This window comes from Thermobia domestica, chromosome 4 (genome assembly GCF_964235325.1).
Source record: "Thermobia domestica chromosome 4, izTheDome1.hap1.1, whole genome shotgun sequence".
Classification (NCBI taxonomy): Eukaryota; Metazoa; Arthropoda; class Insecta; order Zygentoma; family Lepismatidae; genus Thermobia; species Thermobia domestica.
Genome location: NC_137457.1, coordinates 260863517 through 260890987, shown reverse-complemented (window position 1 = coordinate 260890987; position 27471 = coordinate 260863517). Strand labels below are relative to the sequence as shown.

The following is a 27471-nucleotide window of genomic DNA, read 5'->3' as shown; positions in this document are numbered from 1 at the left end:
AAGTCATGTAGTGAGAATGAAAGAAAGTAGGAACGGTTTAAAAGTCTTAACTGGAAGACCAATCGGAAAACGACCATTAGGAAGACCTAAGCGCAGATAGGAGGACAATATTAAGATGGATCTCGCAGAAATAGGAATACAAAGTAGAAACTGGATTCAGCTAACTAAGAATAGAAGTCAGAGGAGAGCTTTGTGAATGTGGTACTGATTCTTCGGGTTCCATAGGTCGTAGAGTTAGTTAGTTAGGTCTAAGACTTCCAGTTATAGGATATAAAGATGGAAAGGGAACATATTCTTGGAACACTGAAGCAATGTATTACTATTTTTTACCGTTATTACCATATGAAGATTAGTGTTCAAACCCGAACCGGAACCACTAAAGGAATAACGAAACATATTCTAGCAGTACTGAATCCGTATCAAGAAAATGCGCCTCGTTACCTAAATTTGCTAGATGGCGATCAGCGATAAGAACCAGAAATGGTTGATTACTACCATTTTCGGTTTTAATAGATGATTGAAGGTGACAGTACTTATTCCTGGTACGATGAAATGTTTCCCTCCCAAGAAAAAACGCTTCTCGCTATCTCTTACCGTTCTAGTTCTATAAAAATTAATGTTTCATCTGCTCTATCCTTCCAGTTGTAGAAGAGAAAATAGGGAGAATTGAAAATGGAATATATATTCTTAGAGCACCTAACAGATTACCAAAAAAAAAAAAAAAACTGCTTCTTGTTATCTATTATCGTTTCTGTTGTACGGTAATCAACTTAAAATCTCAAATTGTTTATTTCTAACACTTCTGCATTAAATAGAGACTCAACTGAGTAGATGAAACCTATGTATTGTAAGGTTGTCGTATTGATTCCAGAAATCAGCTTATCAGCATCTCTTACCGTTTGTGTTCCCTAGAGGTTTATATTAAAAACCGAAAGTAGTAGTACATTTCTACTATTTTCGGTTCTAGTAAAGAGATAGGGTAAAGTCTGTATATTTTTTCCACATTATGATTCGTTTCCAATAAACTGCTTTTCGCTACCTGGTAGATCCTACCGTTCGTTCCCATTCTAAGACGATCAACATTGAAAGCGAAAATGGTAAATTTCAACCACTTCCGGTTTGAATAGACTGTTATGAGATGTAATCTATTCTGAGTCGATTCAAATAAAAAGCAGCTTCTCGATATATCTTACCGTTTTTGGTCTAGTATCTGCCGACAATATGGACATGGATGTTCAACAAGACTTCCGATACTTAAACATAGGATACCTTGTTAAAAGTCTAAACGGAGGATAAATCATTTTTTCAATAGACAACATATAGTTATTATTTATATGGTTAATATTACATTTATTTTGTTTCATTGAAAAGTTATTAATGTATGTGCGTAATGTCTTCCCACAGAATGAAAAAAACGAGGTGTTTGTCACAAATGGTGAGCTCATACAATCCTGGAACGACAATCACTTGCAATGGAAACCAGCCGATTTTAGTAACATAACCGTCGTCAACATTCCATATGAATTAGTTTGGACACCAGATATTGTGGTTTACAACAGGTACATCTAATATTTAATTATGTTATTTGTTGTATAGCGCTAACGTACCAGATAATATGTAGTAAGCGAAAGTACTAAAAATTTTTGTGCATGTATAAACTGTGAAATCTCAAAACAATAACAGTGTTTTTTTTTTTGTTTTTTTTCCTGATCATACTTGTGTCTGAATGGCTTTGACGTAGTCGATAAGGCATTTATATATCATCTTTACGTTTCGGGATAGATCCCCGCTGAGAGCAAGATTTATGCTCTTTTTATTCGTACGATTCGGACTCAAGAAATTTTCCCAACTCTCTACCAAAGTAGTACCGGGAGAAAGGGCGGGAAAAGCAACCTAGGGTGATGCTAACCACATCATATCCTCTATACCGTGTGGATAATCATTAATCTATGTTAAGGTGACTAGGTGCCCCGTTTTAAACGGGGTTGTCCCTTTTGTTCAAAAAACCACCAGATCTTCCGAAAAAATACAAACGGAACACTAAATGTTCTTTAATAAAGGACAAGACAGAGAAGAAAAGCCTGTTTTATTTCTTGCATGGATTTTTACAATTTTTGGAAGGAAAGACCAACCCTTCTACAGAAAATTCAGTTACCAAGTAAATATGGCATTCAAAAGACAACCAAAGCCCTTAATTTTGATTAATGTTAAGTGATTAAAGATAATGTAAAAATTAAAATTGAAATAAGGTTAAATAAATAAAAAATGGTTAGTTTGAAAAGGTAGAGAGATGTCTTCTTCATAGGCAACAACAGTGACAATATCTGAATAGATTGTCAAATCATGCCAGTTTGCCAAGCCCGGAATAGTCGAAGCAAATAAGCTCATAAACTAGAATGTTATACTTGATCAATTCAGTGGTGTATATCTACTTTTGGGCCACCCTGTATGTGTTTCTCCATTTTTTTTTTATCTAGCAGTTTTTCTTTCACTTTTAAGTTTAAAGAAATTTAACTCCGAGGAAATAAATTTTAGTAAATTATTTATACCCAATCAACATTAGGCTTATGTTGTACAAGATATGAAGTATTCAAAAAGTGATTATATAAAAAAAGTTGAAATGTACATAACATATGTTTAAAGTAGGAAACATAGGTACTAAAACGTTTTGTTTCTGAGATGGAGAGTTGTAAAGACGAGCGAGATAGCCATCATTTATATACTATACCAAAAGTAGTAGCATCACTAAACAAGGTGGTCAAACAAATTACACTCACAAACATACCCTGCCTACCCTAAAATACAACTGTTCAAGTTTGTATGAAATGTAAGGAAGGTATTTCTCCAAAGGAAGTCGGAAATTTAGATAAAGAAAACTAAACTTAAAGTAACTCTTGCATTCCTTCCTTATGATAGTATGCATTACTATATAAATAAAAATAAAAATAAAAATAAAAATAATAATAATAATAATAATAATAATAATAATAATAATAATAATAATAATAATAATAATAATAATCACACCACTCACAAGCATTATATCTCAGAAACGAAACAAATGTATCATTCAACGTTTAACTTATGAATGATCATGTTTTGAAAATCACACACACACATATACTATATACAGGGTGTCCCAGAGGGAAGGGACAATATTTTGAGAAATGATAGTGTGGGTGATTCTAAGCAAAAAGGTTCATATGAACATTGGTCCTAATCTCACCGGTTTGAGAGCTACAGGTTGTGAATCATTTTTGACCTTATATTGCGTATTGTTCACTCTGTAATTATTCTACAGAGATGGGACATAACGTATTTGAAAGGCGGTGGAATGACCTTTCCAAAGGTATGCAACATGTGGCAGTGGTGTCTTTGAAAAGGGGGTTATTGAGGGAAAGTTAAGATTATGTCAGGAAATTGGATGGCAACACTGATTCCCAAATTTTGCTCTATAACTTTCCTTCCAAAGACACCACTGTCACATGTTGCATACCGTTGGAAAGACAATTCCATCACCTTTCAAATCCGCTATGTCTCACCTCTATAGCATAAATACAGGGTGAGTAATAAGCAATATGAAGTCAAAAATGTTTCACAACCTGTAGTTCTCAAACCGTTGAGATTAGGACCCATGTTTATATAAACTTATTTTTTCCTTAGAATCACCCATACTACCATTTTCCGAAGTATTGCCCCTTTCTCCTGACACACCCTGTATATAGGTCAACATTAATCTTCAAATATCACATTTGACTTTCTAACTCAGTGATGGGCAAATTACAGCTTGCGGGCCACGAGCGGCCTCCTGAATAGTTATATCTGGACCGTGACTAGGGTTGGCACCTTAGAGCGGGACACGCGTTTCGAAATTGCTCAGATTGCCAATTTGCGATACTCAAATTTGTACATGGATCAGTTTATTAAGAACAATACAAAGAAAGACATATTCATGAGTGAAAACTAAAATTCAAAACACACGAAACAGAAAACTCAGTAATTCAGCTTGTTTGCTATCAGTTGAAATTATTGTAAAGTCACTGATGGGGATATCAATGAAAAAAAAATCAACTATAAAACCCTATTTGATATCTCGATAGGTACATTTTATGAGACCAAATTTAAAGATGTCACTAATAATAGGGTTACCAGACTTCCTCATTTAACCGGACATATCCTCTTTTTCAGGCCTCAAAAAATGGCCTGTTCGAAATTTTCTAGGAAACCCGAGAAATATCCTCTTTTTCATGCCTCAAAAATACTCTGGACAGATTTTTCTAGAAAACCCGAGAAATATCCTCTTTTTCATGTCTCAAAAATACTCTGGACAGATTTTTCTAGAAAACCCGAGAAATATCCTCTTTTTCATGCCTTGAAAATGGTATGGACGGATTTTCCTAGGAAAACCGATAAGTGTCCTCTTTTTAATGTTTTACAAACGTTTCAGGCGGATTTTCCTAGGAAAATCAAGATACATCCTTTTTCAAGCCTCAGAAATTATCTGGGTGGATTTTTTTCTTTTTTAAACAAAATCGTGAAATGTTCCTATTTTCTGACCTCAAAAATGGTCTGAGTAGATTTTACTAAGAAAATTAAGAAATATCCTTTTCCAGGCCTCTAAAGTGATCCGAGCGGATTTTTCTAGGAAAATTAAGAAATGTCCTCTTTTTCAAGAATTACAGACAACCAAGGGCGCCCATCAGAGGGGGCAAGGTGGGGCGCTCTCCCCCCCCCCTAAGAGGAAATTGTACTTGGAAATATCGAAAACCGAATAGAATTTTTACATTAGTTACAGCAAAATTTGAAACTATATTTGAAACGTTGCTTATACTTGCCCCCCTTGGAAACCACAACATGGGCGCCCTTGCAGACAACTGTTTCAGCTTCTATGTCATCTAATCTTAATAATGATTACCGGATTTAATTTTGCATCTTTGTTTGGTTGGTGGAACTTGTTTCCAGAATAATAGTGCACTTTGGCAACTTTATTTACAAATTTACACATACATATAACAGAAAATGTGTTAATGTGACTCTAATATGAAGTCGCTTATCTATGCTGTAGTTTAATAAGTAAAAAAAAAAATAATAATAATAATAATAAATATACAGTATATGAGAATTTTAATAATACACAACACAAAAATTTTACATGAAAGGTGATGAAATTTTATAGAGGTTTCAATTGACAAATATACAATAAACGTTGACCTGAAACACTACATTAATATTTACACAATCGTTATTGTAAAACTTTGTTTATAATAAGTACTGTGTAAATTATGTTTTCTCGCTATGTCATTAAGAGATTTCTTAAGTAATATGTAAAATCTAAAAGTGTCCTTTTTTTAAAGTATTTCTGCCGCATTTATGTTTTGTATAATTTGGCTTCCCACAATTTGATATATCCCTCTTAGATATAATTCGAGACGCTAGGAAAACTTTTTTTAGAATCCGGAATCTTCCGTCTAATTCAGGATAGATGGTAACACTACACACAATATGATTCCTAATCTGTCGAGTCAAGATATTGGAAGAGTACAACTGATAATGAAGGCTTCTCGCTGTTACCCCTTCTACATTATATCTACTGCAGCTAGCTACTATACAGCGCGCCAACTGAATTGACGCTCGGCGTCAACCAGTGTACTACTCCAATGTAAAATGGACCATTGCTTTTTTTAATAAATTGCACTAACCTGCTTAAATCTTTTTTTTTTATTCTGGTTCCCTCCCCAAAAAGTTTGACCATCACTAACTCATCCTCCACCAAAGGGCGCCCATCAGGAAGGGCAAGGGGCGACGCTCACTTCCCCCCCCCTAGAGGAAATTGTACTTCAGAATATCGAAAATCCAATAGAATTTTTACATTAGTTACAGCAAAATTTGAAACTATTTTTGAAACGTCGCTTATACTTGCCCCCCTTGGAAACCATAACATGGGCGCCCTTGCCTCCACCTAACAATATTTATTAAACACAAATATTAATAACCAATTATAAAAATTCCAATTATTTCAGTATACGAAAATAATTGATAATATTTGTATATTGTCAATTATTATCAATAGTAATTAATCATAATCAATTTCTCTGGAGTTAGTTAAGTTTATTACTTTAAAAGAAGAAAATCACTTTTCAGAAACACGTATACTGTGGTAATTCATACACAGTTTATTACTAATTTCGTACGTTTTTTAATAAGTATGACATGAGTATCTCTAGAACATGCAAATTATAATTACTTCTGTTTACTCTTACAATGTACTCGTAAAGTTAAATGAGTATCAAAATTTTTAATTCTTCCTCATCGGAAGTATTTTGTCTTAAAATCTAGTAAACATTAAATTGTGGTGTATATCCTTTATCATCTAGAAGTAAAAGTATTATTACAGCCTCTTATTTTGTATTTATTAATTTATTAATGTATTTATTGTATGAATACTAACGTGTACGGCTTTCTTCTTTAATGCAAATGTTAGCACTAATTTAGCCCTCAAGCACTGAAGGTAAATTTGTAGTATATTAAAATCAGCCGAATACACTCAAGTATGTAGTGTTCCACAAGGGTCAAATTTGGAACATCTACTGTTGGTAATATGTATGTCAACTATGTAGAGCCTGCCTATTTCACCTGTGCCCTCGGAAACTATGCGAATTATACTTCGGCCCAACCCCCGCCGCCCTCTGACGAGAAACCCCCCCTTTGGTTACGGAAAAAATAAATGACCTCCGCTGTGTTGCAAATTTGTCATTCAGTCGTTTGGTCTTGGCAAGTGAAGATCGTAGGCTACTTAGAATGGCTAACAAGACAGAGGACAGTGAAATAATTCATTCCGGCAACGTTTCCGCATCTAACAATTGAAAAATCTTGGCCGCAAGAATTTGTCCATCCTCTTTCGAGGGAGATACGGGAAATCACATATAGATAGCAGCGCCAGAAGGGGCATAGTTGAGATGGAAAGGTTCTAGTGTTCCACAAGGGTCAAATTTGGTACATCTACTGTTGGTAATATGCATTAACTGATTTCCTGAATTACAAAAGAATCACCTATAACTATTATATACTGATCACCTTAACTTTTTTAAATGTATCAAACCATTGAATAACTGTAATAAACTTCAACAAGATTTGCATGCAGTATTTAAGTGGTGTCAAAATTACTTACTAGATATAAATGTTGTAAAGTAAAATAGTTTGTTTTACAAAACGTAAGAAGCCAGTGCAATTTCAATACAGAATAAAAACTGAGGGTCTATCCTTTATAAATAATTTAGGTGTAGTTACCTTCACAGTAGATATGCTACAAAGTTTACATTTGAAATTCACATTGGGAGTATAATACGAATAAATGAAGCGAACAGAAATTTGTGTTAACTCTCTAACATTTAGAAGAGAGTATAATTAACCAGTTACTCTTCAAAAATTGTATCAAACAAATACGAATACAGTATATTTTTAGAAAAACCGTATTCTCTTCAACTTGAATATTAAGACGAGAAATTTCACGTATTTCGTCGGAACACTAGTTGATTCAAGTCTTAAGATTTCAAACACTGTTCTAATATTACATGATTCATATGTATAAAAACTACAAATTTGATAAAGTGATTCTACTAGCACAATCAGGGCTGCCAACTGTACAAGTTTAACAACTCAGTTACGGGTGTACGGGTTACTATTCAAAATATACGGGTAAACTAATAATTTTGACAGGTTTTGAAACTTTCTTCGTTAAGGCGTTATCGTACTTAAAGCAATGGTATGATTACGAAGATCCCGTATACAAATATTGTGAACCATTGAATTTGGAAAAAACCTCTCAATTGGTCTGATGTTACTGATATTTTTAATAAGGTTGAAGTCAATGTAAACATTGACAAGGTGAATATTAAAGCAGTATTCACTGCTTTAAAAAAAATGCAAAGCAAAATTGATCGGTCTTCTGTTAGTTATATATGGTTAAAAGTTCTTTACCTGACTCAACAGAGTTGTTTAATTTAGGTGCATTTGTATTCTCAATACCTGCAAGCAGTGCACTTTATGAAAGAGTGTTTAGTATGATGAGAAATGCTTGAACTGATGCAAGAAACTGTGGGCCTTATGCAGAGTCTCGTTCTGACGATGGATTAGTGTCATACTAAAGTGTTCTACTAACATATGTTTCCTGCAGTAGTCATGCCTTTAGTATGACGCTAATCATACGTCAAAACGACTCTGCATAAGGCGGTGTATGTCTGAAAATATACTGAAATCTCAACTAGTGGCAAAAATTAAGTTTTATATGACCTGCAAAGAATTATACTCTTACGTTAAAAAAAATGCTGTATTGAAAAGTGCTAAAAGTGAAAAAGGTACAGGTTTAAGTCTGTTCAGAAATAAATGTTAATTACAGTTTCAAATCAACCTTATTTTCTTTCTCTAACAAATATTGCAAACATAGATTTAAAAAAAAACATACATGGATGTGTTAACTGGAATAAAGATCTAATTTAAGGAAATTGAATTTGGAGGACTCAAGCTGTAAATGTACGGCTGAGTAGGTTTGAAAAGTTGGCAGTCCTGAGCACAATGAAGAGCATTTAAGAGCATTTAAAGATAGGCAAGTCTTTACACAATATAGTTGACTAATAAATATGGGGGTTTAAATATCGTATATCACACCCTTTGTGTACCTCTCCTGGCGCAGAAGGGTTATGCTAACTTCTAGATGATTTTTTTTTAAATAAGGACATAATTTTACAAAACGAGACGACACGATAAAGAATCCGAGAATCGAGGCGAGACTTTTACAAAATTTATTGAAACGAGAAAAACTTTATTTCTCGTCTCGTCTCGTCTCGTAGAGATTTAAATAAGTAACCTCTGTACGAAACTCAGACACAAAAAATAACTCTCTAAAAGTACAAAAATCCAGTCCACATTTCTAAGGTACGTTATATACAAACAAACCTCTTTGTTTTCTAGAATTGAAAATTATTATTCACTTGAAAGCAATTTTGAAACGATAAGTGTTAAATAATACTAATAAAAAAACATTATATAACATATTACTATTACACAAAATTCTTAACAAACAAGGCTGTAAGGAACTGCTTTCGAGCATTGAAATAAATAAACGTATCAAATAGAAAATCACCCACAGAAAACTATAATTTTATTAATTGTAGAAGAGCACAGACGCTTTAAATTACATATTGTATATATATCCAAAGCCGGATTTAGGGGGTGAATCAAAGGTGCACGTGCACCCCCTTTCGTTGTAAATATACACTACCTAAAGTGAGAGGCTAGCAGTGAAAATACGGTAGCAACAGTTTCCGAAAATTTCTGCTCTCCTGTTTCCGTTTGGGCTTAAAACAAAAAAAAAGTTTTGCAAAATCGATAGTTTAAGTCAATTTTCTAAAAGTTCAAAGAAAAGTACTCATCGAGAACAGACACTTAGCATTTCCTCATTCACACCACGGACGCCTAAAGGCATTTTTAAAAATTCCAATTCAATTCAAATGTATTGGTAGTTATTGGTGCACGCACCACTCAAAAAATCATGGATCCGACCCTGTATATATCCTCACAATGTTTACATGAAATTGTCGGAAAACGACCATTAAGAAGACCTAGGCGCAGATGGGAGGACAATATTAAGATAGATCTTGCAGAAATAGGAATACAAAGTAGAAATTGGATGCAATTAGCTAAGGATAGAAGTCAGTGGAGAGCTTTTGTGAACGCGGCGTTGAACCTCCGGGTTTCATAGGCCATAGAGTTAGTTAGAACGAAATATGAATATTGTAATTGAGTGTAACATCTGCTGTATTTTATTTCAATAAATAAATTGTCTCCTTTAGTATAATGTGAAAAAGACATTTTTTTCACATTTAGACTTAAATTCTAACCATAAGAAACCGTAATTAAACTGTATTATGATTATATCGTAACATGAAATTTATTTTCTCTCGCATTTGGTAGTCTCTGATTAGGCTATGAGCATTGTACTTTTGATGTGTCCAATTGATACGTTCAGCCCGTGAAATATGTGTTAAAATGAAGTGACCCTTGTTTAACAGTGTATTGAATATACTCCCTTTACACATTTGCTTTCCATATTGTGCAAGGTCCTTAAGCAATGACGTAACTATAGGGGCAAACGGGGCTTATGCCCCGGGCGCCAGATTGGGAAGGCGCAAAATTGGACGAATATTTGAAAGAGCGTTTTGGTTTGGTTGGTCAGGGGGGGGGGGGTTAAGGCGAGTTCTTGCCCCGAGCGACAACTAACTTAGTTGCGTCGTTGTCCTTAAGTATTCGGCATACTCTGATAAAATGTTGATCCATAAATACTTGTATTATATAAAGTGCTAAAGGAATTTATTTTATTGAATTTGAAATGGATTTTGTATCTACATCGTTCCTTATCTTATTAATTAATTTATTTATTTCGATTTGTTTCTCAGTGCTACAGGAAGTTATTTAGATAACATAATGAATACACGAATTATAATCCGTCATACAGGAGAAGTTACACTTTTGTCGCACGGAATATTTAAAACTTCTTGTAAGATGAAGGTAGCATTTTTTCCATTTGATCGACAAAGCTGTGAAATGGCATTTGCATCTTGGACACATGACAAATCACAGGTAAGTTCTATAACTTAACTTTTCTTTAAGTCATAATTAATAAGTCCTTTTACATTCCTATTAAATAGGAGTATTGTAAGAATTGATTAGGTTATATACGTATATTGGGTTTTAATATGTAATGGTATGTGATATAATATTGTGAAGCACACATACGCAGGAGCACGTCGCAAATCGGCACAATAACGTTAAGAGCCGCCCTATAAAGCTATCTACTACAACATGAAGTTTCATTTAGCTTCAACCAGGGGCGGACCCAGGGGGGGCGATCGGGGCGATCGCTCCCCCCCCAGAAGAGGAAATTTTCTTATTTTTATATATAAATAAAACCCATCCCAAAGTTTGGAGCCCTTAAAAGTAGCACTATGACAACCCCCCGCCCCCCCCAGAAGTCGGTCCTGGATCCGCCCCTGGCTTCAACCACTAATACTGCAGTCAGTAGACTTATTAAAGGAATTATTACGTAGAGGGCATTTATTCTGACTTTAATCATGTTTATTATTATTATTATTATTATTACTATTCAACTTCGCAATTTATGTTTGTCTTCCTTATTAAGTTTTGTCAATGTAAACTCATGTCCAAAATGACTGTCGCATATCTATAACTGTCTTCTTGAAACAATATAATTTGATAATGATGTTGCAGGGCACTTTTAATACTGATACTATATGTATAATCGGGAAATGTATATTTGTGGTAAATTTCATAGGAAAAGAATTATAAATACGAAAATTAGAATGAGTAAAACAAAATATTGCTAAATGGACAAGAAAGTTTTATTTTCGTTTTATTGTTCTTATTTACTGCTCTTTTGACATGAAATTTGCCACATACATGTCTTTACCGATTATACACATACTAACATTATAAGAAATACCGGGCGAATTCGTTATCAAATTATATTCCTACAACAACCTATTTATAGACATGCGACTATAATTTTGGACATGAGTGTACATGCCTAGGTCCGAGCCTGGTGGTAAATCCAGTCATGGTAATGACACTGTAAAATAAGTCAGCAGAAATCAAAGAAGTCGCGGAAATTATTTTACGCGAATGAAGTAGTAAGTTCTTGAAAAGCGGTTTCGTTAATCTCGTGTCGAATATTTTTAAAATAGGAAGAGAGGTTATCGTTGAATACGGGAGAATGATTATTCAAAAGTAAGCCGTCAAATGTTCAAAATACAAATAACAGTAAATGACGCTGGGAGATAATTATATACGATGCTATTTGAAAAATCCTCGATGGTTATACCTAATAGAAACTATAATTATTTAGAAACACAATACACTTGAACACTGAAGTACTAGGTCCACCTTGTATTTTGAAATGGAAGTCAAATAGAATGCCTGACAACAAATACTGATTTTGTTTTCTTGTAATTTTTCTCTTTACAGATAGACTTAGAGCTGGACCAAGACCACAAAAAGTTCACCAGAGTCTACACAGACAATGGAGAATTCGATTTGATATCAATGACTTCGAGAAAGGGCACTTTCCCTGACCCTTGCTGTGATGAACCGGTTGTGACCATTATATTTACAATTGTAATTGCTCGAAGAACAGCTTTCTACTTATTCACATTTGTGATGCCAAGCGTACTTATCAACTTAATTAGTAAGTTTATGTCTTATTTATTATTAAAACATTCATAAATTAATCTTAGTGTTATCGATGGCTAGAGGCTCTTGTTCCTCCAAATAAATTGAGCATATTTTTTACTTAAGTATAAAGTTTTTCGTAAAGTATACATTGTACTAAACATTGCTTGAGACCACGGGTGTATGAAGGGGAATATAGACGTTATTGAACTGAATTCTTCATCCCTCCTGAATAACAAAGGCATGCTTACGAAGTCGTATCAACACGACGGTGTCCGAACCCACTTTTTGTGGATATTCATAGAAGCTCGAAACACAACAAACAATTGAATTGGTTGTGATGAGTTGATTGAAAGACACCAAGGTTACAAAGATTTTAGTTGATGTGTTTCACCACGTTCACAAGAATTGTTTGAAACACCTGAACTTCTGCATTCGGCAAGAAGCTACATTCTATATGTGTAAATGCTGCTGTTTGTATTACACATGTTCATAGTTATAAATACGTACGAATGTACAGCTTCTGTCACTGAGAATTTGTGTTCTGTTGAAGGAAATTTATAAATAAATTCTGTAAACGTTTAATTTCCAATTTTTTCACTACATAAATTCTTAACAATCAAATATGTTACCGTCATTGCTTTTTTTTTTTTTTTTTACTGATTCCTAGCCGTACTGACTCTCTATAAATAAAGTTAAATTCAAGATACCGTAGCTTTTACTATCGCGGTTAAGGTCATCATACTACCTACAGATGAGACCCATCAAACATTGTTATTTCCCAAAGATTGAATTCAATTCTTGAAGCGCTTTTAGAAATGAAAATTATGTCTCCAAACTTACGACTCATTCTGTATTTATAAAATACAACATTAATATTATTAGTAAATAAACATTGTGTTATGTTTATGTTACATCCCGAAGGTAGTTTTGATAGAGGTAATTGAGGTATCCCTGTACAAGTCCTGTCGTAAACAATTTTAAAATAACATGTGTTCCTTTGTAGACAACTTTTGATTCTTTGGCAGCTAATTCGTGAACTACTTTTTGATCGTAGCTTGACACTATTAAATTCCAGAGAATTTTTTAAAAGTGCAGTTTCGTTCTCCTCAATAGATGGACAGGTTTCAGAAGGTAATGCCTTCTCTTAAGTCAGTGACATCAATTTATGTACAGTAAAAAGATACTAGGAGTGAGTATCAGGAATTATTTATTTATTTCCATTAATACCTAAGAATGCGATGAGAGATGAGGTGATGGTAGCAACGAAGTGTTGTTAAGTAAGATCACATGATGTTAGCTAAGATGAAGGTGTTAATCTTCTATTCTGGGGATACTCAGAGCGTGTTGAGACAATGGGAGCAATGTTAGTGAGAATAAAGGAGAACCAGAATGAATTTATGCGCGGATGGTGCGGTAAATGTGACGATGTGGGTTGTAGGGAGGAGTGGCCTGATCACGTTCATGGAGTGTAAGATGATGATCCGGAAAAAGCTTCCAGAGAATAGCATGCTGCCCGTTATATCTACCATTCACAGTTAAGTGTCCGCAAAAGGAGGAACAAATCTACGCATTTTCATATTGTAGTTGAAGTGGCTCCTTCTTGCAGTGAACACCTTCCATTTACAAATTAAAGAGCTTTTTTTTTTTTTAAAAAAAAAAAAAGAAATTATAGAATTCCATTTAGGATATCATTGTAGTAGTGCATCATTGCCGCTAGTACATTATGGTATTCAAAATGAGCCGAGCTTTCGAACGACTTCACTGCACGTGTCACGGCATACCAGGGTTTTGAAGTATCCTTTTCTTAAATATGGGCGCCCCTATCTAGGTCCCAGGTTAAAACATCTGAATAAAAGGTATTTCCATATATACTACACACATTAGGCTATATATTTGCCAAATGCGACCTATTGAAAAATATAAAATTATATGTAGAAAACATTTAGGAAACTCGTGCTTATACTCTAATTACCTTTTAGTCAAAATATGTATTCAGTCAAACTACCTTATATATAAACCAGTGGTATACCTTATACATATACCATATAGCAGCTACATGGGACTGATTTACAATAGTTATACTCCCATGATGTTTTCACAGTCATAAATGTATAGTTACACCACATTAAACTAAGCAAAAAAAGATGTAATTCTGAAATATTCTGAACAAAGCTTCTTGTGCTTTTCTTTCATGTTTCTTCAGCTCTGCTCGTGTTTGTTGTACCTGCTGATTCTGGAGAGAAAGTAACTCTGGGCATAAGTGCAATGTTGAACATGATCGTTTTCTTCATGAACATGAGAGAAGATCTACCTCCGAGTGAAGAAACTCCTCTTATCAGTAAGTATACATCTACAGTAAGAGACATTCTTCACTTCACTTCCAAAAATCTGAAATAATGCATTTAGCTATAGAAACAACATAAACAATGAGAGTATTATTGAACTTTCCTTGAAGTTGGAATAAATTTATTAGTACTAACCATTTATAAATGATATTCTTTTTCCATTATAAAAGAAAACCACATTTTCTATAGCCCTTTACTCGTACATGAAACTGACAAGTAAACGTTACGTTTGAGTGAATTGAGTTGCTACCAGAGACACACACAACGAAGTAGTACTAAATGTACTCAATACGTCAGGGAAGTTTTAGGTGCAAAGCTCAACGGGTTTAGGAGATACAGCCACTAGAAAGTCACATGGAGGTATATGTTATAATCATAATACATAGTCCAAAACATAATAGAAATGTCTTATACCTATTATTTCTTCTGTGAGCGGGAGGACTGTGAGTTTGCATAATCTGAATAAATTACCAAAATCATTAATATTCAAAAATGCAAATGTGGGAGGAATCTTAATATTTAAACTGATATTTACTTTAAATTACTGTAACCTCCTGCCACAAAGTTAATTTAGTGAATTTAGTCAGTCGGTAGAGTCTTAGAATGAATAAAAGTTAAAATTTTGAAAAAAGTAAATAAGATTCCTGCTAAGCATGACACTCTAATTTACAGGTTAATATGGTTTTAACACCCATCCTGTATGCGAAAGATACCCAAAATATGCTCATCGCAATTACGATCCCTTGATAGACCCAGCTTCTGGCCTGAAAAGCAAACAAGAAAGACAAAAGGGTAACACATTACCTTGCGGCCAACTGCAACAATAAAAGAAGTCAACATTCCAGTGGTAATCCTCATTTAATGCACCACTTCCGTAATTCCAGAGCACACAGAAATTATAATTACAAAAGCACTCGCACGCGTGGTCTTGCTAAGAAACCTGAGCAAAAGAAAAAAAATATTTCTTTTTAATATTTCTTTTTCACACTTTGAGCTCGCAATTATTATTGTTAGTGCACTTTTGTATTTATCACGCCACGCTCTTCTTTCTTGAAGTGTCTCTGCTTACACTAATCGATGCACTGCCTAGTAGTGTTTCTCCCAAAGTTGTGGACCATGTCCCTTTCTTTCTTCTGTCGTGCTGTTAGGTTCCGCTAACCGTCATGTTTCCTCTGCCTTGGGATTCCCGTCTCATCACTGGCGGTTCAAAAGGGTAGAGTTTGGTGCGATAATACTAGCGATAATATTTGTATACGAAGAAAGTTCTTGCTAGCCTAACATCATCAGACACGCTGAGTTCTCTGGTTCAAAACCCGCCTACTTTATACAAGCAGAAATAGCTCAGTTCTTGTATTTACTGGTTTTAATTAAACTATGCTATACGATAGCATTGGAGATTTCCTACAGAACACGGCAATGCGTTTTCTTCACCAACGATGTTACTCGCTTTAGGTTTCACTGTTAACAGCGTGAAAAAGTGAGGTAGCGTGTGACGTAGACATGGCACACAATTAATACTGGTGCGAAGCACTTTACGAAATACAGTGTAAAGCTTTGTCTCTTCCCACTAGTAAATGGTGATATATGTTGCACTTTGTCTCATATCACTTTTGTGAAAACACACTTTTATAAATATAACAGGTATCTCCTACTCTCCCATTCCACCACGAGAATGTTAGTCCGGAGAAAACGAGGAAATACTGAAAGTTAACTAGCTATGATTGCCCATTCTACAGCACACACGCACAAAATATAAGTTTGTGACTAACGCACTATTCTTGTGAACACAACTCTGAATGGTACAGAGTTCCAAATAGCTGACGGTCAACACGATAACGACTTGCAGTGTTCGATATGCACTGTCTCGCGATTCAGGAAGAACTATCTTTTTGGTTGTCCCGAGTACTGTTATATTCCTTTGCAGTTTCATTGTTTCTTTCAACTGCTGGGTTGGGCCGAACCAAAATAGCCCGCTCCACTGGAATAGGGGTGAAGGTGCCTCCCTCACCTGTGAGGTTCCAGTGACCTAAATAACTTTAAAAAAAACACACTTTTTCATGTTCTTTTCCACTTTGTCTATCACTCCAATCGCATCGTTGTCTGTCGCTATGTTTGTTAAATTGCTTATTAATCAAGCTTCAATTTAGTATCTGTCATGCACACACACTGTGCCGTAATTACGAGAAATATTAACACAAACACCAACATTATTCAAACTTCGTCACTTGCCCTGTTTACTTAGACACCTTTGACAGGTGACACCACCTATCGGCGACACCAGGAACTGCTTGAACAAGTGACATTGAATATGATGAATTACAGAAACGGATGCATTGAAGGATTTGGTTTCTGAACAAATTAATGATGTTAATTAAACAAATTAAATGAACTGTGCAAAAATGCAAACAAATTAAAATGACTCTAAATAAGGCTGAAGTAGCCTGACACATGATAATAAGCATAATAGCACTGATAGGAAGTTCGCTTCTCTTTTGCAGCAGTATTGCATTCTCTGCTAGATTTAAAAAAAAAAAACAAAGGTATGTGTTAGTCTCCCTGCATACCTTCCACAACCACAAACTAGGCCTAAAACTGGTATTAGTACAAGCCACTTTGACAAAACAAAATATTTATATCGAACTACATATGTTTAATACTACGGGAACACCCAGAAAGTTTATTTACATTAACATAACACATATTATCAATCAAATCATATCAGCAGTGCAGACGATAACTATATTTTTACAGAGACATCTAGCGGATGTCATGGAACCATTACAAACAGCGTTCTAGACAGCTGCCCCTCTAACTCAAGTGAACTTGCCCATAATTTTGAAATTGTCAACTTTTCTTGCTTTGCGAATGTTCCGTTGGCAAAAGGACGCTTCAAGAGTCAAACATGCTAAAAAGGGGAGTGTCTAAAAAAAATAGCACCTCTTTGTATCCTACATTCTCACATCGATACGCTAAAAATTTTATGGTTTTTCAAGTATTGTCTCCATAGGATCTGTGTCTCGGTAGTGATAGTGTATGCTACTACCTATAATAGCACTAAGAAATGAGACTGGCTATCCATCTAAGCAAAACCTGAAGCTATTAGGTTTTCTATCCTTATGAAGATGGTTACATTGATTTCAAAAATCTTCTACAACGTGGGAGTCCAACGCTCCGTTAAGCACACATGCTTTCTTTAAGTTTTTTTTTCTCTCTGCCTCTGTGCAGGCAAACTAGCGTATCTAACATATTGAATTTGCTATCTTCTTCGAAGTTAATATTCATTAATATTAAATTCTCATTGCTTTTCTCTGAAGTTCTATCCTGTTGTTCATTACTATTCATTTACATAACACAATAAACCATAAATATACATAGAAATATTAATAAAAGTTATATGCTCCCGCTGATAATTATTTAAATCTCAAAATTCTTTATATGCAAATTCCTAATTAAATTGAAATATTATTCATAATTTCACGAAAAATTTAAATATGCAAATCATCTTATAACACAGATCATGTGACGTTCACATTTATTCCCCTCCTAAGGAAATGCAACCGTTAATCGCTTAATCGTTGCGTTTTCTCAGAAGTTGTACTAATCTACTTTACATAAATCACATACATATTCCGTATATATACTAACTTTATACAAGATTTCCCTAAACACATCAATATGTCCTAACAATAATAAGATAGTAAACTAAACACTAATAACAAATAAAAATAATCCCTAACATGTCATAATCATTTTATATTCATTATTCTATACCAAATTCATCTCTCTATGTTATATCATTATTGACTGTAGTATTACACTCCGCGCAACGACTCTCTTGAAGGCCAGACGTAAGGAGGTGCGTCTGGGAGTGTATACTTCTTCTTCAGCTCTCCATCCTGTATGACGTGCTGTGTTTATTTCCTGTCTTTCCTACGTCATCAGGTCAGCTGTGTCCTGAGGAGGCGTGGCTTCACGCTGAACGTATTTCTTCAGGTGGAACGTTTCTCTTCATTGATAATTCTCTACTCAGGATCGTTTATCTTACAGCAATGCTATCTCGAATACTGCGTACTGAACTTTGCGCATAACCGACGAAAATGCGTTAATGATATTCATTTGTGAGGAGCTACTATGACTTAATTTTCCGATATATTTTGTTGACACTTTCTTTACTCATCAACCAGGATGGTTGAGAGGCACACACACGAGCGAAGCTCGCCACGGCTTCAAGCTCTTAAACAATTTTTATTTTTCTACGTTATGCTATCGTGCAAGGAAACTTAATTTTTACTGGCTAATTTCTTCTATTACAATTGTGCAATGATTCATTCTACTTTTGCACTCAACCCGCGGACTCAAAAACGAAGTGGTATTCTTCGGTACTAATCCCCACGTCATCTATCGACTAAAAGTATTATTAACAGCGGATCTAGGTCACAGAGGGTAAAGATGCATCCTCGTCTTCATGGTTCGACCATCGGTCACTTCAATGGAATGCTGATAATCCCTAATGGTACCGGGCTTCTCGTCAAATATGTGTCGATGTTTGTAGAGCACGTCGTACAACTTTTGCTTTTCCTCCCCACTCAAATCAGTATACTTTTCGACATGATCTCTGATTTCTTCTGGGGTAGCCTGGGTTCGAACCTTCGCCCATTCCTGTGGCGAGTAAACGACGTTTGCAAGTTCGGCTGCAGTTGGGAACTTCCCATCGTCCAACTGGCTGCGCAGGGTAGCCAACTCTCCCTGGTGGCCTCCGCCTGCTGACGCTCGCTCGAACTGCTCTGTAGTCAGCGGTCCTCTCCTCGACACGCACATACTACTAAGTGTGGGATTCTCACAATCAACCACATCCTCTTCGAACTCCCAGGATAATTTTCTTATGAAAAGGTCTTCTTCCTCTATTTCAATGTCTCGAAAAGAAACTTCTATATGGTGGGGATGGTTAAGCGAAAGGACGTTTCTCTCATAATCTAGGATCGCTCTACTTTCTACAAAGAACTGTGAACCCAAAATGAGTTCACGGTTCAGCCCTTTCACTACTATTGCCGAAGTATAGTACTCCTTTTCTGCAATCACAAGTTCTAACAATACTTGGCCGATGATCGAAGCGACGGCGCGACCGAACGCTGAACTGACTCTAATGTTCGCTGACTTAATGAACGCTGGTGGGTGGTCTCGTTTACGTATTTCTTCCCAACATTGCAATGAGATAGCTGAGATGCTCGCGCCACTATCCAATAATGCCAGAATCTTATTGTTAAATAGACCTACTTCTACCTCGGGAAGTGTTACTAGGTTATTATTAGGTAGCTTTTCGGTCGAGCTTTCCAATAGGTCCCTAAAAATCGCATTCGTCTCGTCAAACAACTTTTTGTTTATTTTAATTTTGTCCCCATTTCTCTGTAAAAGCATAATTTCGGGATGACGAATGTCGTTATTTCCTTCACGATCGAAATGTGTCGTGCTAATTATACGTCTACAAGTTTCACAATCCCCATTCTCAAGTGTCTCTAAAGTCTTTACAAATGTTTCACTACTTTCTTCTTTTTCTTCTTCTACAACATTGTTGCATGCAATAACACAATTACGCATATCCTCAGAAATACATTTCGCCGGTTGCTCCTGAATATTCAGTACTCCAGTATTCAAGTCACCGCTCTGAGAACATGCGGACAGTTCTCAGTGGCGTTGACTAGTTCCAGGGCTGTTCGCACGTGAATTCCCACGAGACGAGACTTGTCTCGGGGACTGTTCAGTCCTTTCATTATGAACTCGGAGCTCATTAACCTCCGCAGCATAGTCACTATTTCTATTATTATTGCGAGTTTGTGCACGACCCCTATTCCTTCCACGTCGTTGTCCTCGATTGTTTTGATTTCTCGTTCGAGAATCTCCAGTGTCACGCTCCTGACCACTGGAATTTCTCGAACGCCAATTGCCATTGTTATTGTTATTTCTGCTTCCATTGCCTCTTCGTGAACCCCTATTATAATAAGGCCCATTGTCCCTGTGGAACCTCCTGTCTCTAGTGGGGTTACTCGGCCTACTGTTTCGTGGGGGGGGGAGATCGTCCTACATCTTCTTCTTCTTCTTCTACAGTAAGTGTATTTATTCCCCTCCTACTGTTGTTGTTACTTGGTGGCTGATAGGTGGACTGCAGCTCACCAACAATGTTCAACAACTCATCTATAGATCGAGGTTTAGATGACACAATACATCTATAGATTGAGAATGGCAATTGCCGTGGAAGAACTCGCAACAGTACCTGGGGCGGTAACGGGGGGTCGAGAATACTGTTGGTATGCAGTAATTCCAACAAGTATTCTGTCGGTTTCTTGCTTCCCCGTGTCTCGAAGCGTGACGTCAAAATAGAGGCACGGAGATTAGCAAGTTTCTCCTCGCTAAGATAGGCGTTCTTGAAATGTCTAACGAGATCTTGGTAATTACCGCATTTCTTCAAAGTCACCTGCATCCACTGGCGTGAGATGCCACGGAGGCAGTGGGAGGAAAAGGCCAACCGTCTCTCTTCTGGTACACCCGTTAAATCGAAATAGTTATCTAGCTCTACTAGAAAATTATGGGCCTGTATTTCTGATTCAACTCCTGTAAAAACAGGAAGTGACAGATCTCGATGTAATAGCCCTAAGGCTGACGCTACCTGGCAATTCGCAACACTACTATTGCTACTGCTGACGTTGTTTATGTTTTGAGGGGGAGGGGCAGCCTGCTCGTCTGAGTTCTCACGCCTGGGAAGCTCAGGGAACTGTCCCGCATGGCTCGGTCCAGCGACCGGCGTTTCGATTCTCTCATGCGAGACAGAGGCTGTGTTTTGACAACTGGAACTGTTTTCTCGCACCGACTCCTTTAACAGTTCCAGCTGTTCCTCCCATCTCAGTTCTGCTCTACACAACTTAGATTGTAAGTGGCCCACTGAACTATCTACTGTTGCTTTTACTCTATCTATTTCAGTAGAAACGGCGGCTACACTTTCCCCTACTCTCTCCATGTCACCACGTAGATGGTTGACATCACGAGAGACCTGTGCGAGGTCTGAACCAAGGACCTCTGATATCTCGCCTATCCGGCTTTCAGTGTGAGCCTCTAATTCACTAATTTTATTCTCTGTTGCCTCAACTGATGATTTTAGTTCCTGGCAGGATGCTGTTATCTTGGATTCCAGAGCTTCCGCTGAGGAATCGATCCTTGCTTCTAGCTCTGTCACATTTTGGAGCATCTCATGCCGGAAACTGGCAGTGATCTGCTCTTGAACAGCCTCTAACCTATCTAGCATGGTTCTGCTAGCGTTCTCCTGCCTACTTGCTAATTCCGAAAAGGTTCTCTGATGCGTCTTTTCTTGGGTTTCTAATTTACTTGAAATTTCCGAAAGTGACTTTTCATGAATCTTTTCTTGGTTCTCAAGCTTATTCGCAATCTCCAGAAGTGATTTATCCTGCTTCTTTTCTTGATTTTCTAACTTGCCTGCTATTTCTTTCAACATGCTAAATAATGACGCGAGACACGGGTCAGATACAGATGTGACTTGCGCTGAGGTGCTGGGAACCGGTTCCCTAACCTGCTCCGATTCATTAACCCTCTCATTATTAACTGTACCTTCTCCAGGCGGAACTACTTCCTGGAGAGAGGTGTTTACATTTCCTACTGAATCGCTTCCGGTGTCCTGAGACTCCGATGGAAATTCCATTATTTGCGCAAATTGATCGTCAATAATGTTGTCGCCTACAAAGCCTTCCATCGCTCTAGCTTGACTTCGCGTTACTACCATCAAGTGATTATGAACTCTAAATAAGTAACTAGGTTCTCTAATATGCCTAAACTTGATTCGCTAAATGTTATTCCCCTCCAAAAAGGTTTAAAATTTTGTAACACACTTCAACAAAATAAATGAATGTAACACAACAATAATACACACAGAAATAATAAACTTTCTGGATGGCAGCGCGACAACCTGAAAGAAAAAACACATCTACTGCTACCCGCGTCTGGCTTGCACTAAATATCGTAACAACGTTGGGTATTTTTCATTTCGTGTGGCAACATTCTTTACTGAATCAAAAAAATGAAAAAGAAAACAAGACTTTACTTTAATTCTCTTGCCATAATTTAATATTCAAAGCAAAATTTAGCAAAGGACATTTCTAAAAACAAAACATACATCCAGGATGGTGTGTGTATCGTGCCCCACGCGCAAGGCAGCCAAGTTCTTTGTGAGCGGGAGGACTGTGAGTTTGCATAATCTGAATAAATTACCAAAATCATTAATATTCAAAAATGCAAATGTGGGAAGAATCTTAATATTTAAACTGATATTTACTTTAAATTACTGTAACCTCCTGCCACAAAGTTAATTTAGTGAATTTAGTCAGTCGGTAGAGTCTTAGAATGAATAAAAGTTAAAATTTTGAAAAAAGTAAATAAGATTCCTGCTAAGCATGACACTCTAATTTACAGGTTAATATGGTTTTAACACCCATCCTGTATGCGAAAGATACCCAAAATATGCTCATCGCAATTACGATCCCTTGATAGACCCAGCTTCTGGCCTGAAAAGCAAACAAGAAAGACAAAAGGGTAACACATTACCTTGCGGCCAACTGCAACAATAAAAGAAGTCAACATTCCAGTGGTAATCCTCATTTAATGCACCACTTCCGTAATTCCAGAGCACACAGAAATTATAATTACAAAAGCACTCGCACGCGTGGTCTTGCTAAGAAACCTGAGCAAAAGAAAAAAAAATATTTCTTTTTCACACTTTGAGCTCGCAATTATTATTGTTAGTGCACTTTTGTATTTATCACGCCACGCTCTTCTTTCTTGAAGTGTCTCTGCTTACACTAATCGATGCACTGCCTAGTAGTGTTTCTCCCAAAGTTGTGGACCATGTCCCTTTCTTTCTTCTGTCGTGCTGTTAGGTTCCGCTAACCGTCATGTTTCCTCTGCCTTGGGATTCCCGTCTCATCACTGGCGGTTCAAAAGGGTAGAGTTTGGTGCGATAATACTAGCGATAATATTTGTATACGAAGAAAGTTCTTGCTAGCCTAACATCATCAGACACGCTGAGTTCTCTGGTTCAAAACCCGCCTACTTTATACAAGCAGAAATAGCTCAGTTCTTGTATTTACTGGTTTTAATTAAACTATGCTATACGATAGCATTGGAGATTTCCTACAGAACACGGCAATGCGTTTTCTTCACCAACGATGTTACTCGCTTTAGGTTTCACTGTTAACAGCGTGAAAAAGTGAGGTAGCGTGTGACGTAGACATGGCACACAATTAATACTGGTGCGAAGCACTTTACGAAATACAGTGTAAAGCTTTGTCTCTTCCCACTAGTAAATGGTGATATATGTTGCACTTTGTCTCATATCACTTTTGTGAAAACACACTTTTATAAATATAACAGGTATCTCCTACTCTCCCATTCCACCACGAGAATGTTAGTCCGGAGAAAACGAGGAAATACTGAAAGTTAACTAGCTATGATTGCCCATTCTACAGCACACACGCACAAAATATAAGTTTGTGACTAACGCACTATTCTTGTGAACACAACTCTGAATGGTACAGAGTTCCAAATAGCTGACGGTCAACACGATAACGACTTGCAGTGTTCGATATGCACTGTCTCGCGATTCAGGAAGAACTGTCTTTTTGGTTGTCCCGAGTACTGTTATATTCCTTTGCAGTTTCATTGTTTCTTTCAACTGCTGGGTTGGGCCGAACCAAAATAGCCCGCTCCACTGGAATAGGGGTGAAGGTGCCTCCCTCACCTGTGAGGTTCCAGTGACCTAAATAACTTTAAAAAAAACACACTTTTTCATGTTCTTTTCCACTTTGTCTATCACTCCAATCGCATCGTTGTCTGTCGCTATGTTTGTTAAATTGCTTATTAATCAAGCTTCAATTTAGTATCTGTCATGCACACACACTGTGCCGTAATTACGAGAAATATTAACACAAACACCAACATTATTCAAACTTCGTCACTTGCCCTGTTTACTTAGACACCTTTGACAGGTGACACCACCTATCGGCGACACCAGGAACTGCTTGAACAAGTGACATTGAATATGATGAATTACAGAAACGGATGCATTGAAGGATTTGGTTTCTGAACAAATTAATGATGTTAATTAAACAAATTAAATGAACTGTGCAAAAATGCAAACAAATTAAAATGACTCTAAATAAGGCTGAAGTAGCCTGACACATGATAATAAGCACAATAGCACTGATAGGAAGTTCGCTTCTCTTTTGCAGCAGTATTGCATTCTCTGCTAGATTTAAAAAAAAAAAACAAAGGTATGTGTTAGTCTCCCTGCATACCTTCCACAACCACAAACTAGGCCTAAAACTGGTATTAGTACAAGCCACTTTGACAAAACAAAATATTTATATCGAACTACATATGTTTAATATTACGGGAACACCCAGAAAGTTTATTTACATTAACATAACACATATTATCAATCAAATCATATCAGCAGTGCAGACGATAACTATATTTTTACAGAGACATCTAGCGGATGTCATGGAACCATTACAAACAGCGTTCTAGACAGCTGCCCCTCTAACTCAAGTGAACTTGCCCATAATTTTGAAATTGTCAACTTTTCTTGCTTTGCGAATGTTCCGTTGGCAAAAGGACGCTTCAAGAGTCAAACATGCTAAAAAGGGGAGTGTCTAAAAAAAATAGCACCTCTTTGTATCCTACATTCTCACATCGATACGCTAAAAATTTTATGGTTTTTCAAGTATTGTCTCCATAGGATCTGTGTCTCGGTAGTGATAGTGTATGCTACTACCTATAATAACACTAAGAAATGAGACTGGCTATCCATCTAAGCAAAACCTGAAGCTATTAGGTTTTCTATCCTTATGAAGATGGTTACATTGATTCCAAAAATCTTCTACAACGTGGGAGTCCAACGCTCCGTTAAGCACACATGCTTTCTTTAAGTTTTTTTTTTCTCTGCCTCTGTGCAGGCAAACTAGCGTATCTAACATATTGAATTTGCTATCTTCTTCGAAGTTAATATTCATTAATATTAAATTCTCATTGCTTTTCTCTGAAGTTCTATCCTGTTGTTCATTACTATTCATTTACATAACACAATAAACCATAAATATACATAGAAATATTAATAAAAGTTATATGCTCCCGCTGATAATTATTTAAATCTCAAAATTCTTTATATGCAAATTCCTAATTAAATTGAAATATTATTCATAATTTCACGAAAAATTTAAATATGCAAATCATCTTATAACACAGATCATGTGACGTTCACACTTCTAAACTAGATCATGTTCTTGTTTCCAGCATGTTTAAGTGATGAAACACAATTTCCGATGTGATTTTGTTATTTCCGAAGTGTTTTGTTAGAAAAGTTACCAATTACTACAATGAATATGCAGTCAGAAAAGAGTACATGCCTCGCACAAATACTCTGCTCACTGTGAGCACACCTGACAAACGCAATCGAGTCGTACTTAAAACATTTGTCGTTTACAATTGCGTCAAAGCAGTAATCGTAAGGAGCGATCCAACTTCCAGGCTCCTCACTCAAGTATCTAGCCTTATGGAAAGCGAATTGAATCATGTTGCGCAAACGAGGAGCATTGAATTAGTAAATCGTGAATGACTGAGGTTGTATGAATGTGTCACGATGGGAAATATTCACGTCACTTCCTGTTATTGTTGAATCAGTGATGAACAAAGGCTTTGTACGGACGGAACAAGTGAACATCCAGAGGCTGAATTATGTCAGTACATCCACCAGGTATCAGCCGTTTGATCAAAACAAAGCCTTCTGGAACACACACTGACGAAAGTCTGTCGTCTTTGTTTGCAGACCACGAATCAAGTGGCAGGAGGAATTTCTTCTTATCATTCGGAATGCTTTCCACATGACGTCCGAAAAGAAACATTTGATGTCATATCTAGTGGCTGTATCTCCTAAACCCTTTGAAATGAAATGAAATGAAATCTTTTAAGTTTAACGTCCCTCGGTTATGCCGGTTAGGCTAAAGGAGACGGTGATAATGAGAAATGAATTAAATGGTGGAATGAAGAAAGTGGGAGGAAACGGGAGAACCCCGAGGAAATCCACGCACATAGTGTTTGTCCACCACAAAGTCCACACGGCGCGAGCTGGGATCGAACCAGGGACCCCAAGCACCGGAGGTGAACGCTCTACCACTGAGCCACCGCGCGCCCTTTGAGCTTGCACCTAAAACTTCCCTGAGATACTGAGCACAATCCCCATATGTCTCGGGCAGGAACTCAATTCACCCAAACGTAACATTTATTTCTGAGTGTACTGTAGTATTCATATTCGTTTTGATGTATACTTGGTTTAATACATGTAATTACTTAGATTTAATGAATGCAAATGTTCTTGCTGTTGTATGGCAGAAATTGGGAATGTTAATCCTGCGATCATGGCTCAGTAATAGTATATTATGAGGAAAATAAGTAATCTGATATTAATACTACTGCACGTAACATAATTATGAGTAAGAAGCATTAAGAGTGAAAATGGAGATAGAAACATGTCTTAAATGATAATAAAATCAGACTAAAGAAAATACCAATTTCTATTACAGTTTCAGCCATATATCATTGCCTTCATCATACGCATTATGGAAATGCAGTCTAAGACTACAGCGTATATACTTCAGAAAATAAGAGGAGGTTACTTCTAACAATCAATTATATCCCTTTCATTTATAACATTATCAATTTTGAACTTCGCACAAATTTATAACGGTCTAAACTTTCACTTTTCAAAATCTTGGCTTTAGTTAGGGAGGTATCTATGTCCCTTTGTCCTCACATCCCACATTACGCTGCA

The 27471-nt window shown here is 36.5% G+C and overlaps 2 protein-coding genes across 2 annotated transcripts in view; one reads left to right on the top strand and one right to left on the bottom strand.

The window, feature by feature from the left end:
- Positions 1-14647, top strand: part of LOC145683599 (neuronal acetylcholine receptor subunit alpha-9-II-like) — a 68430-nt gene extending 53783 nt beyond the window's left edge. Inside the window, exons 4-7 of the mRNA XM_081754940.1 lie at positions 1405-1559; positions 10452-10635; positions 12037-12256; positions 14447-14647. Of these exons, the coding sequence (XP_081611066.1) occupies positions 1405-1559; positions 10452-10635; positions 12037-12256; positions 14447-14640 (753 nt within the window). The 3' untranslated portion in view covers positions 14641-14647. The remainder of the gene's footprint in view (positions 1-1404; positions 1560-10451; positions 10636-12036; positions 12257-14446) is intronic.
- Positions 1-27471, bottom strand: part of LOC145684032 (uncharacterized) — a 271555-nt gene that overhangs the window by 185289 nt on the left and 58795 nt on the right. The gene's annotated exons all lie outside the window — the stretch shown is intronic.